The 14803-nt window shown below is 43.1% G+C and overlaps 1 protein-coding gene across 5 annotated transcripts in view; it reads right to left on the reverse strand.

The window, feature by feature from the left end:
* SGMS2 (sphingomyelin synthase 2) overlaps nt 1-14803 on the reverse strand; it is a 115628-nt gene that overhangs the window by 17246 nt on the left and 83579 nt on the right. For all 5 annotated transcript variants that reach the window (XM_077279016.1, XM_077279012.1, XM_077279019.1 and 2 more), the window contains 2 exons: nt 10009-10126; nt 7033-7186 (listed from right to left, as the gene is read on the reverse strand). In XM_077279016.1, the coding sequence (XP_077135131.1) occupies nt 7033-7186; nt 10009-10126 (272 nt within the window). The remainder of the gene's footprint in view (nt 1-7032; nt 7187-10008; nt 10127-14803) is intronic.

The raw sequence follows: 14803 nt of genomic DNA on the forward strand, positions 1-14803 counted from the left end.
CACCAAACAGTCGCACACCTGAATAAAATTTGATACACACACATGAAAAAATGTCTCGCTCATCCCCATCACAGTATTCAACCAAGGAGGCATACACCTTCCTTTCCACCGGCACGGAGAGTGAGGGAAAGGATGCCTTCCTTTATTTTTCCTCCTCCTAAAGTGATACAAAACTGCCACGCAGATGCTCCAGGACAGAAAATGTACCAGTGCCCACCATTCGTGACCCAGTATGGACGTAAGCTCCCGAAGAATATGAGCTACAGGATCCTTGATTTTGTGGCACAATCAGAAATCAAATTTGACATGTACCGGACTCACAAAAATCAACTTTGTCAAAGTCTTTTTCGCTGAGGATTTTTGTAAACCTCATAGTGAGCCAGACAATTTCTGGACCAAAACCTCACTTCATCATTTTCTAACTGAACCCCTGTAGACGTAGTAGAAATTATGGAGTTTTGGGGCCTTCTCTTTTACATGGCGTGAGTGAAGAAGAGAGAACTTCGGAAATACTGGAGTGTTGACATTTTATACAACACTCCACTGTTAAGCATGGCTATGAGCTGTAAACACATTGAGGCCATCCAAGAATTTTTGCATTGCAACGATAATGCACAATGTCCTCCCTGAGATGACCCCAACTTTGACCGATTTTTCAAAGTTTGGCCGGACATTGATCAATTCAGCAACAAGTTTGCTGAGGTGTACATTACCCAAAGGGACATCGGAGTGGATAAGCCACTAATACAGTTCAACTTGAGGCTCAAATTCTGGCAATACCTGCCCAGTAAGAGGGCCAGGTATTGTATCAAACTCTACAAGCTGTGTGAGAGTACCTCAGGGTACATATATAGATTTAGAGTTTATGAAGGGAAGGACATCCGGAATAGAGCCCCCTGAGTGTCCCTTTGTCCTGCGAGTGAGTGGAAAAATTGTGTGGGATTTGGTGCACCCACTGCTGGATCAAGGTTATCACCTCTACGTAGATCACTTTTACACCAGCATCTCGCTCTTCAAATCCTTCTCTGCCAGAGCTATCGAAGCCTGCGGTACTGTCCGCAAAAAATCAGAGCTGCTCTTCTAGGATGCTACTGTAATTGGGCAGCTGCTCAGAAAGAGTGAAAGAAGAACCTAATGTAGTGAAAACATGCTGGTGGTCAAGTAGAAGAGGGATGTCCTTTTCTTGAGCATCATACATTGTGATGGCAGCACTCCCACTGTTGTATGAGGTTCCTCAACAGATGTCCACAAAACCGCCTGGTCCACAAAACCGCCTGGTCCACAAAACCGACTGGTCCACAAAACCGACTGGTCCACAACAGTTAGGTCCATAAACCAGAGACTTAATCTCTCTGATGAAATACTCCAGCCCTACAATGCCATGTAAAAAGCTAAGGTGTGGTACAAGAATCTGACCGTGCAAATTGTGCAGATGGCATTGTACAACTTTTTCGAGCTATCACGATGTGCAGCCCAGACTGGTACATTCCTTCAGTTCCAGGAGGTAGTGATCACCCTAATATTTGGAAGTCAGGAAGGAGCGGGTTCCAGCATTTCTGAAACTGAAGGTGCCCGTATCCTACCCGGGCAACATTTTCCAGTTGAGGTCTCTCAAACCTCAAAGAAAGGAAGGTCACAAAAAAGTGCTGAGTGTGTTATAAAAGGGGGATACGAAAGCACAGCACTTGCAACACCAGGCTCGACAAACATGGCCTGTGTATATAAGAATGCTTCAAACTGTGCCAAACATCTATGGGCCACTGAATTTATTTCTGGCTAAGAGTGCTTTCACATTGCTTTCTGCGTCCCCGTCGGGGCATACATCAGAAGTTCCCCTGCAAAACAGGGTCACTGGGGCCACAGACTGTAGAGTGAACGGTAGCACTGCCATGCACTTTTTTCGGGAGTGTATGACTACAAGAGGTGGACACCCAGATGCAGTCTACAACATCTGAGTGTCCGCTTCCTGTAGGAGTACACTCCTGAAAATGATGGATGGCAGAGCACATGCTCTGCAGTCACCATTATGTTCTATGGCCCAGTCATCACATGCATCCGGACCCAGTTTTGTTCTATAGGGATATAAAGGTTTCTTCTATAGGTTTCTCATATATATTGGGGCCTCACTGACTCCAGCACATGTAGAAAAATCTCACTGACTACAAAAAGCCCGAAGGAAACAGTCCCCAGATAAGAAGAAAATGCAAACATTGCTGCCAAAGAAGTCTGGCTAGACATTTCTATTATAGTGTCCATGCACCATAAACTTTAGGTTTTGAAATGGATTGAAGTCATCAATATCACAAACCTGTCAATCTATCTGGGTCTACTAATACACCAATTAAAGCAAGTTTTCTACCTTTGGGGACAAATTTTTTTTCTGCAAATGTATTTCAAGCTAAAAATTGTTTTTGCAATTGGCTTTCATTAAAAATGTAGCATTGTTTGGCAGAAAAAGACAGATTAAAAATACCGTATATACACCTTACTTCCGGTTATTCCATTATAGCCTGATGACTGATGATTTCTCAATGAATGAATTCTAAAAAGTGCAAAAAATTTTAATGACATCCAATTGCTAAAATAATTTATAAAACAAAATACACGCATTTAGAGAGAAAAAATGTCTTCAAAAAGGTGGACAATAGAGATGAGGGAATATGTTAGGGAAACGATTGCCGAATTCGAATTTGCCATATCAGTACCATATTTGTGACGAAGTTATGCTTGACGATCGTTTCCGAAAATATTTGCGTATCTGTACTCCCATTGACTCCAATGGCATTCGGCTATGTTCGGCAAATATTGCAAATAAGGCGATCGTAATCCAAACAAAATATTCGCTCATCTCTATTGGACAACCCCCTTTGAGTTTACAGTATACCATCCAAATGTAGAAGCGGGAAATAAAAGCTGTTAGACTCTAAAGACTGCACTCCAATAAAATAAGTGGTTCGCCAGCATTCCATGAATCCAGGTAGATTTTATTGGATTTCCATGGAATACATGTAACGTGACACAGAGCAGTAGCCGTGTGGGCTTTACTATGTCCTGGAACGCCAGGACCCCCATTTTCTTGCAGCTGGGTGTGTAGGCTGTAACTAAAAAGGGCACTGCACCTTGCAGACCGCATGATGCTGGTGACTTTGGCTGGCTAGGACCAGGTGATTAATAACAAAGACCGCCACTCAAGAACAAACTGAGAAAAAAACGAGCAGCATCCAGTCCACGTGAAAAAAGTAGAAATTCTTTATTCTGCCATCAAAGTCATACAACGCTTCGACCAAACATGGTCTTTATCAAGTATTTGATAAAGACCATGTTTGGTCGAAACGTTGTATATCTTTGATGGCAGAATATAGAATTTCTACTTTTTTCACCTGGACTGGATGCTGCTCATTTTTTTCTCTATTTGTGAGCATCTATCCAGTTGCGTCAATGGATTTTGAGCGTGCATCCTGAAATCATCTGATGTGCTGTCGGTTGCTGTTATTTTTACACTCAAGAACAAACTGTCTTTTACTAACCAATAGCTTGGGGAGAGGTATGTACAGTGGATCTCGGGTACAACACTTTGTGGATGTTTCTCTTAAAACATATCACATCTTTATACGCATTCCGTTCCTTCCTAAGCTCACTCCGCTCTCTGTCCGTTAACCTCTCTCTGGATTCACCTCCAGCCAGCACAACACTTCGGGAGCTCTCCTAGCCTCCAACAATAGCACCACTAACCAGTAGGTGACAGTCCTATTCGTCAACTGACAAGGCTGCATACTTTTCCCCTTAGGGGAGCTACTTGCGCCACTATGGTCATTACTTAGCTTCTCTGCTTGCCAACGCCTTGGAACTACCTCACGAGGCACTCTAGCTTCATCCCCACTTTCCTTCTCAGTGCTACTTCGTCACTGGACAGTTTGATAGCTTCCATTCAGTCTTGCCAAACTTCCTGCCCCAGACCTAGTCTCCAGAGAATCACTCACTCCTTCTAATTCTTTTCCTCGTCTCCCCTCTGGATCACGCTATCAGTTATCTCTTTCTCCGCTCATTTTCAGGAAACCCAATCCATGCGGCTCTGCTAAGCACTCAGGCCAAAGGTCTGCTCTAGCTGCTGACTAGACCCCATCTTCCTGACCGGAAACACCCTCTGTCCCTTCACTTTAGCTACTCCCACTCTGACCTAGCCCCAACCATTAACTCTACCTATCTTTATCAACTACCTGTGGCTGGACAGGACACAACCTTTCACTACTAACGTCTTCTTTTTTTTGCCATTTACTCTGGATTTGGTGTGGTGTCGTTTGCCTGTGTATGCTGTCACATGTGGGCCTTTCTGTTGGTGCTGTCCCATGCCTCTTTGCTAACATATAGTGATGATGCAATTGTTTATAAAGAAAAAAATCATCTAATTATCAAGACATCACTCCAGCTTCTCAAGAACATGTGCCTATAAAAAGAAACTATTACCTCATTTAACATCCTGAATTTCATAGCACTGATAAGTGACTTGGCTTGGAAGCTAATATTCATCTAATGGTACAGGATGCTACATAAATGGTGTTCTGGTTTTTAGAAATAGCATTTTGAAAGAAATCAGATACAATCATTCCTGTGATGACTGCAGCCTCATAGTCATTAGCACCAGTAGGGCATGACTGCTAATGTATCCATTGCGCTGTCCCAGGGTGGACTTATTGAGGGGGAATTTGGCTTTAGGACAGTTAATTCTAAACCAATTTTTTGGGGGAAAAATGGTTAGGTGGGGTTAAATTATATCTATATAATCTCAGTACAGCGTAATACAGGGCAAGAAAGCCTGATTCCAGGGATGTTTCACTAACTAGGCTGCTTGGTGTAATTTTCATAGAATCCTCACTTTGACTGATGGAAATGTAGTAGAGCTAAGCGTGAAACTGTTAAAAACTGTGTAAACCCGGCCCACAGCCCTAACTGGAAAGTTTACACAAGAAGCTAGCAATGTGAGCATACTGCTTCTGAGTGGTGGAGGTGGGGGTTACACAAATTAGCTGGACTGGGCTGCCCGTGAGACTAAGTCCTGCACTGTTATCTTTCTGCTGATAAAATGCTAACTGCATTGAATCTACAATACACAGACTAATAAATGACACATCACTGGATTTAGGCTCTCCTGCTCTATGTTATGCTGCTCTCAGAATAAACAGTAAAAAACTGCTGACATACTCCCTTTTAAAGTTAGATGGCTTGACCAACTATAGTCCAACAGATTTAGTATAATTTATGGCAAAAATGTGGTGTAATTATATACACTATGTTCCAAAGTATTATGCAACTGACATTTTTCTCGGATTTTCCTAAATGGTTGGTGCAAATGACAGTCAGTCTAATAAAAGTCATCACCCATTAGAGTATACATCGAATTTTATGGAAGAAACCTCCCAATGATAACAGTATAATCTCCAAAATGAATAAAAACTTAAAATGCACTGTTCCAAATTATTAGGTACGGTAGAATTTCTAAACATTTGATATGTTTTAAAGAACTGAAAATGCTCATTTGTGGAATTTGCAGCATTAGGAGGTCACATTCACTGAACAAAAAAGCTATTTAACTCCAAAACATCCTAACAGGCCAAGTTACATGTTAACATAGGACCCCTTCTTTGATATCACCTTCACAATTCTTGCATCCATTGAACTTGTGAGTTTTTGGAGAGTTTCTGCTTGTATTTCTTTGCATGAAGTCAGAATAGCCTCCCAGAGCTGCTGTTTTGATGTGAACTGCCTCCCACCCTCATAGATCTTTTGTTTGATGATACTTCAAAGGTTCTCTATAGGGTTGAGGTTTGGGGAAGATGGTGGCCACACCATGAGTTTATCTCCTTTTATGCCCATAACAGCCAATGAGGTATTCTTTGCAGCATGAGATGGTGCATTGTCATGCATGAAGATGATTTTGCTCCTGAAGGCATATTTCTGCTTTTTATACCATGGAGGAAAGTTGTCAGTCAGAAACTCTATACAGTATACTTTGCAGAGGTCATTTTCACACCTTCAGGAACCTTAAAGGGCCCTACCAGCTGTTTCTCCATGATTCCGGCCCAAAACATGACTCCTCCACCTCCTTGCTGACGTTGCAGCCTTGTTGGGACATGGTGGCCATCCACCAACCATCCACTACTCCATCCATTTGGACCATCCAGGGTTGCTCAACGCTTATCAGTAAACAAGACTGTTTGGAAATTAGTCTTCATGTATGTTTGGGCCCAATGCAACCATTTCTGCTTGTGAACACTGTTTAAGGGTGGCCGAATAGTAGGTTTATGCACCACAGCAAGCCTGAGGATCCTACACCTTGAGGTTCGAGGGACTCCAGAGGCACCAGCAGCTTCAAATATCTGTTTGCTGCTTTCTAATGGCTTTTTAGCAGCTGCTCTCTTAATCCGATGAACTTGCCTGGCAGAAATCTTCCTCATTATGCCTTTATCAGCATAAACACATCTGTGCTCAGATACAGCCACAAATCTCTTAACACTACAATGATCACGCTTAAGTTTTCGGGAAATTTCGAATGTTTTCATCCCTTCACCAAGGCATTGCACTATTTGATGCTTTTCAGCAGCAGAGAGATCCTTTTTCTTTCCCATGTTACTTGAAAACTGTGACCTGCTTAATAATGTGGAACATCATTTTTAAGTAGTTTTCCTTTAATTAGAATCACCTGGAAAACCAATTATCACATGTGTTTAAGATTGATTTCAGTGATACATTGAGCCCTGAGACACAATACCATCCATGAGTTTATTTGAAAAACAAAACAATTAAATCTTTATGACACTTAAATCCAATTTGCATAATAATTTGGAACACAGTGTAGTGCTAATTCATGACTGCTCATAGCAAGTGTATATTTAAAATTCTCGAACTCCTAAGATTTCCCTAGGCTTCACATAGACGTACGGTAATTTTGGACTTTTGAGACATCAAAATTATTTTGAATTAAAATAAATGACTTGCAGTAGGTGGGAATAACCCATTGTAAAGCCCACAACTTACACTCTTTGATGAATAGGTAAGTGAGCGTGAGAATTACAGTATGACCGCTATACAGATAGTCTCCACATAAGACGTGAGATCCTGTTATCGTCAATCCTCCTCCTGTTATTAATCGAATGATTCTTTGTAATTTAGCATAGGAGTCTCCATTCAACTAAGAACGAAAAAGAAAAAAAACGTCAGATCATAAAGGAAGGGTCTACAGACAACGCAATGCAGTAAAGAAAAGCGATATGGCTCAAGCAGTAGTCTATTATATTACCAAATAAAGCAGATGAGAAGAAATCAACACATATATAATAGATCATTTTACCAACCTTCAGCCGTGGCCAAAAGTTTTGAGACGGACACAATTTTGGTTTTCAGAAAGTTTGCTGCTTCAGTGTTTTTAGATCTTTAGTTATTTTAGTTTGTATGGTTCCTGAAGTACAATTATCAGCATTTATACATTGTTAAACCTTTATTGACAAATGCATCATGTTTCTGAAAAGATTTAATATTTACAAAGTTGACCCTTATTTTTCAAGGCTTTTTGCTGGGCCAAATCCTGACTGAGGACAACCCGTTCTTGTATAATCAGTGCTTGAAATTTATCTCAATGTTATTATTCGTCAATCTGCTTTCTGAGGACTGATCACAAGTTTTCAGTGGGATTAATGTGGGGAGTTTCTTGGCTAAGGACCCAAAATGCCAAGGTTTTGTTCCCAGAACCACTGAGTTATCACTTTTGCCGTATGATATGGTGCTGGAGAAAAGAATTGTTCATCACCAAATTGGTGCTGGAATTTTGGGAGAAGTTGCTCTTGCAGTATATTTAGATACCATTCTTTATTCACAGCAGTGTTCTTAGGCAGAATTGTGAGCGAGCCCACTCTCTTCGATGAAGCCCACATGTGAATGGTCTCAGGATGCTTTATTGTTGGCATGACACAAGACTCAGGGTAGCACTCACCTTTTCTGCTCTGGACACATTCTTACACATGTCCCAACCAGTCTGAAGGGGGCTTTATCCGAGAGACTGATCAACCGCCGCTCCATTTTCCCTATGGTGTTGCCGAGAACTAGGCTCTGCTCTTCTCCAGCAGCGCCATAAAGAATCAATGAATCGGCGGTTGTGCGTATGTACCTCCATTCCAGTTTATAATGGGGATAAGAGTACCCCGTCAGGGATAAACATTCAATAATCTGTCAGTCCCAGCAGTCGGACACCCACCGATCAACTAATCCACAGGATAGGTGATAACTTACTTCACTGGACAACCCCTCTAAGGCCAAGTTCACATTAGCGTTCGGGGGCTTTGCGGAGGGCTGCGTACTTCCTCCATTGAGCTCCGCCTACTTCCGCATGTGTCCTGCGTACCTATCTTTAATATTGGGTACGCAGGACATGAGGATGTATTGTTTTGACGCGCCCGCCGACCACACGGGAACGCAACAAATTGCTTTTTGTGCAGACGGCGGGAGAGTCAATACGACGCATCCGCATGTCCTGCGTACCCAATGTTAAAGATAGGTACGCAGGACACATGCAGAAGTATGCGGGAGGAGGCGGAGCTTAACGGAGGAAGTATGCAGCCCTCCACAAAGCCCCCGAAAGCTAATGTGAACTTAGCCTAAGCCTTAATCCAAGCAAAAGCAGAAACCAAGAGTGCATCTGTGTGGCCAGAAGCACCCGTACACACCGAGGTCTTCCCGATATGCACATGAACAAGCCTAGGATGTATGTGACTTGTGAAGGAACTGAAAATTGATGTTACGGTATGTGTGACTGTTTTCAATAAAACGTATCTGACAATGTGTCCTCATGCCAAAAATGCTGTTTAACACTGATCTATGGGTATGTAACTTAGCAATACAAGCAAATGTCTGCCAAGTCTTCTCATTTCAGCCCCAATGGCCTTTTTATTTCAGGGTAACAACAAATTATCTAACATCAACCTTCAAGGAGCAGACAGCAGATCTAAGCAGGACAGCGGTGGGTTCTGCGGAGACACTGTTATAGAGGCTGAAATTTGACTCAAGTCAAGAATGGATAACATACAGTAAATTCCCATAGATGTTAATCAAAATACACCCTAAGAATGGCAATAGAAAACATCTGTCTGAGCTATATAGGCGGTTCACATGGTGTGGTCATATTGCATTGATTTCTGTGATTTTCACAAAATTGCAGAATAAAACAGTTATATCACTGCAATGCATAAATTCTCTAATTCACTAAGCAGATATCAGACACCATCCCAGCTCAAAAACTGATAGGAGACTATCACAAGTGCTTTTCAGATGTTTCAGTCTATGCTGTTATAATAGTACATGATTATCTTATATTATAATGTCTCATGTACATATCGAATGATATGTCTGTACCAGACCAGGCCAACCCTGGTGGGAACATAGCAAGCAGCTACTTTCAGCTAAGCAAGTTCTATCTCTAAAGAAAATGTAATAGAAACAAGAAAATGTGTATTTCCGAAAACATGTATCGCCAATTTGTGAACACATCAAGCCCTATTACACGTCTTTCCTACCATTCTAAGGATAATTACATGCCACAGTAAACCAAGATAAAGCTCTCGCAGTCCTGTTAGCGGACCAGTTCTACAGGTAATGAATTAGGTAAATGTAATGATCCAGATAATCATCTTTAGACCTCCCACCCATGGCAGAGACACATGCAAGAGGCTGTAAAGAGACACGCAACAGTTACTTGATTCTAAGCTGCAAAACAATAGGGCACGCCATGCGCCAATATGGTTCTCCGCACTGCGCCATATTGCCTAGTTATTCTCCGCAAGAGGTATAAAAAGACAAAAAGTCATAGCGTGAAAACTTAAGTGAATTTGGGGGTATTGCAAATCATATAGAAATCTTTGGATCATCCATTAAGACTCAGATTGTACAGTGCATAATATAAAACTGTGACAATTGAATGTAGATATAACAAAATAAGACCTCTGGGAATGTGAAAGTCCTCACCTTTGGGGCACATTGAATGTGCATTCCGGGCACAGGAAGGGTAGTAACATACATTGTAATACACCGGTACATGTACAAAGTCCCAACAATAAAAAAGTATCTGCGGCCCACAATCGATCTGTAAACAAAAAAGGAAGAAAGTCTTATGAGCCGCAACAGGCAAAAATATATGATGTGCAACCTTCATAAACATTGCTAAGTATGCTAATTTACTTGTACTGTTTAAAGGAATGTGTCACCATGTTTTTTCTATGCAAACTAAGAGCTGCATGACGTAGGGGCAGAGACTCTGATACCAGTGATGGGTCACTGTTTCCTCTGCTGCAGATCTAGCAATGGTCCGAATGCTGAGCCCTGTATAACCCCGCCCTGCCACCAGATTGCAGCTTTCTGCCTTTGCACAGTGTACACAAAAGCTGCCAGTGGCGAGGGCATGATATTAGGAGGACTACATGGCATCAGACACCTAGCTCTCTAGTGAGAATATCTTGCTGATAAAACACCTATTTTATTGAAAAAGCAACACACAGACTAGTAAGTGACATCACTGGAATCCGGATCTGAGCACATATTTCATGCTGCTCTCAGATTACATAGTAAAAAAACTTTAGTTTTAAGCGCCACTCCAGCTTTTGCTTGTTTTTTATTTTACTGCTGGAGTGGTTCTTCTAATCTAAGGTGCCTGCCCCTACTCTCATACTTGCATAAAGCCGTCGTACTACTGTAGGCCTTCAGCAGTTTGTGACCTAGCGTATTTTTCGGACTATAAGACGCACCTAGGTTTTAAAGGAGAAATTAGGAAGAATAAAAAACTGAAGCAAAAAAATGTGGTTAATTCTGTACTTAAGATCACCTACCTGCAGGGCCGGCGTTTGGCACAGGCAGACCAGGCAGACGCCTGGGGCCCCCACCTACAAGGGGGCCCCCTGCATCTTCAACCCCTGTATGAAGTGCCCAGAGGGTTTTCAGCAGTGAATAATGCTGTGCATTGCTCTGCAGTCCCAGAACGTGTCTCCCAAACCCCCCTTGAGACCCCTCAGTGCAGTGATTTACTCATGTGGTCCCGGAGCTCTGTGCGGATTGCTATAGGATCAGGTTTCACAGTCACATACAGCAGGGATCAGCATAGGCTCTGACCAGTCACTGAATCATTGCTTGTAATCTGACAGGGCGACCTCCTGTCACTACTGTCTGGATGACACAAGACAGGAATATTGTCTGCTGAATCAGGGCATTTATTATATAGAAATAAATGAATTCCCATGTGAAATAATAAGGGTAAATCATACACATATATAGTACAGGTGTGCATAGGAATCAGCATTTTTTTTGCAGTCAAAACCTGCTCTCTTGGCAGTAAAAACACTGCTTTCAAAGCACCAATTTTTAGGGTATGTGCAGAGGATCCGGAAATGGCAGCACTTTGGACGCAGTGGACCTGTGCTGCTTCCAAAGTGCTGCCATCTTCTGAACAAAGGTGATTCCGCGTGTGTTCATTGTTCTGTGCGGAATCCCTGCGTCCTATACATTGCACGGGAGAGATTTCTCTGGTGGAGACTCGCGTCTACGCCAGATAAATTGGCATGCTGCAGCCTGGACAGACGTGCCCCATGTCCGTCTCCGCAGGTGAGGTGCGGGTGTCGGTGCACGTATAGTAGAGATGGGGTTTCTTGAAATCCCATTCACTACACTGTAACATCTGGCCGCTGCGGGTTGGACACTGCACAAGTACACAGCAGCCGACCTGCAGCGTTTTCTGATTGTGGACACACATCCTTAGAGCTTTTGCTGTTTGTTTTTTACAGTATGCATTTTGTCTACAGTACATGTTTAATAAAGTTCAGGGGCTGGCTGGCACTTTTCAGCCTGGGGGGCAATCACAAGGCAGTGACCCTTCAGTTGCGGTGGCCCTCCTTTTCCCTGCTTACCTCTGGCCATTGCATTAAAGCAGCAGACATAACAGGCTTTAAAAACATGCTGGTACAGAGATATGGGAACAGAACTGAGCTTGCTGCATAGATATGGGAGCAGAACCGAGCTTACTACAGAGATATGCGAGCAGAACCGAGCTTACTACAGAGATATGGGAGCAGAACCGAGCTTACTCCAAAGATATGGGAGCAGAACCGAGCTTACTACAGAGATATGGGAGCAGAACCGAGCTAACTATAGAGAGATGGGAGCAGAACCGAGCTAACTACAGAGATATGGGAGCAGAACCGAGCTAACTACAGAGATATGGGAGCAGAACCGAGCTAACTACAGAGATAAGGGAGCAGAACCGAGCTTACTGCAGAGATAAAGGTGTAGAACCGAGCTTACTACAGAGATAAGGGAGCAGAACAGAGCTTACTACAGACATATGGGAGCAGAAAGGAGCTTACTACAGAGCAGTGGTGTAACTACTAAAGTTATGGGCCCCGCTGCAAACTTTCAAATGGGGTCCCCCCATGCCAAAATATATAGATGAATTAGAAATGGCGACACACGCAAACGTCATCTGCATTAGTAATACATGCACCATTACATAATTAGTGTAGGCTGGGTTCACAAGAGTGAAGTTTACATTCTGTATACACACCACAACCTCTAGCCAATCCTCCAACCGTAAGTGGTGAATTTCCAGAGCTGGGAAATGGGAGCTCAATATTAGAACACGTCAACTTTAGTTCCCGTCCAGCCTCAAGGAAGAATGGCAGACAGGTGTGATAAGACTATTAGAAAAACTACTGCCACACACACGGCAGTACATACTGGCAGAAGTGTGAGGGCATTAGTGCCTGTGTATGGACATGTTAGTGCCTCTTAGCTTCTGGCAATGTTTTACCTCAGCTCACATTTGGGCCATACCATTGTAAAACAGGTAGACACATTTACCCACTGACCCTACTATTCATAATGAACTGCTGTCTACCCCTTAGTTGCCCACTGTATATAGTCAGGGTGGGAATGTGGGCAATAGAACAACACAGGGCAATGACACTGCTACCTGAACCCTTCAGCTGCCCTACTATGTGCAGGGAATAAAACCAGTACAAAGTATGGCAGCCTCCCTGCAGAGATGTCCAGGGCCGGACTGGGACTAAAAAGGAGCAATGCCACACAAACCCCACCAGCCCACAGACTATAACACTCCCCCCACACCCGATCAGTGGATTTTCCTATACTGTGTTGTGCCCTTCAACGCTCCTCTTAAAGGCGTTATTTGAAGAGCTATGTGTGAATGCCGTCGCAGTGCGCAGGATTGATCGCTTCTTTAGAGCGCTGGTTCTCGAGATCATGGGGGTCCCAGCGGTCGGACCCCAGCAACTACAAAGTTCTCGGGAAAGGGGATTACTTGGTATAATCCATTTAAATGTGTTTTCCAATATATATATACCAGTATATATTTTATTTTCCCATAGTATTCCTGAAAATAATAAACCAATATTAACCCTCCCAAAGACCAAGGTACTGTGCAGTGTCTATATACAGGACAGGAGAAACGGTACTGGGCAGTGTATATATACAGGACAGGAGAAATGGTACTGTGCAGTGTATATATACAGGACAGGAGGAGTGGTACTGTGCAGTGTATATATACAGGACAGGAGGAGCGGTACTGTGCAGTATATATATACAGGACAGGAGGAGCGGTGCTGTGCAGTGTATATATACAGGACAGGAGAAATGGTACTGTGCAGTGTATATATACAGGACAGGAGGAGTGGTACTGTGCAGTGTATATATACAGGACAGGAGGAGTGGTACTGTGCAGTGTATATATACAGGACAGGAGGAGCGGTGCTGTGCAGTGTATATATTCAGGACAGGAGGAGTGGTACTGTGCAGTGTATATACACAGGACAGGAGAAATGGTACTGTGCAGTGTATATATACAGGACAGGAGGAGCGGTGCTGTGCAGTGTATATATTCAGGACAGGAGGAGTGGTACTGTGCAGTGTATATATACAGGACAGGAGGAGTGGTACTGTGCAGTGTATATATACAGGACAGGAGGAGCGGTACTGTGCAGTGTATATATACAGGACAGGAGGAGTGGTACTGTGCAGTGTATATATACAGGACAGGAGGAGCGGTACTGTGCAGTGTATATATACAGGACAGGAGGAGCGGTACTGTGCAGTGTATATATACAGGACAGGAGGAGTGGTACTGTGCAGTGTATATATACAGGACAGGAGGAGTGGTACTGTGCAGTGTATATATACAGGACAGGAGGAGTGGTACTGTGCAGTGTATATATACAGGACAGGAGGAGCGGTACTGTGCAGTGTATATATACAGGACAGGAGAAGTGGTACTGTGCAGTGTATATATACAGGACAGGAGGAGTGGTACTGTGCAGTGTATATATACCGGACAGGAGGAGTGGTATTGTGCAGTGTATATATACAGGAGGAGTGGTATTGTGCAGTGTATATATACAGGACAGGAGAAGTGGTACTGTGCAGTGTATGTATATACAGGACAGGAGGAGCGGTACTGTGCAGTATATATATACAGGACAGGAGGAGTGGTACTGTGCAGTGTATATATGCAGGACAGGAGGAGTGGTACTGTGCAGTGTAAATACACAGATACTTAGATTTACACCACGCAGGCAATATATATCATAACTGAGCAGCACCAAATATTTAAGGGCTTGTCCACTACTAGGATAACCCCTAAATGTTCGGCCCCGATAAATTAATAAAGCCTATACTCACCTCCTGTGCCAGCGCCGTTCCCACAGTGGCTGTGATGTGGTGTTATGACACATGTTGCCCGGAACCAATCAGTGCTGGTGTCACT

This window comes from Ranitomeya variabilis, chromosome 1 (assembly GCF_051348905.1).
Source record: "Ranitomeya variabilis isolate aRanVar5 chromosome 1, aRanVar5.hap1, whole genome shotgun sequence".
NCBI classification, from domain to species: Eukaryota; Metazoa; Chordata; class Amphibia; order Anura; family Dendrobatidae; genus Ranitomeya; species Ranitomeya variabilis.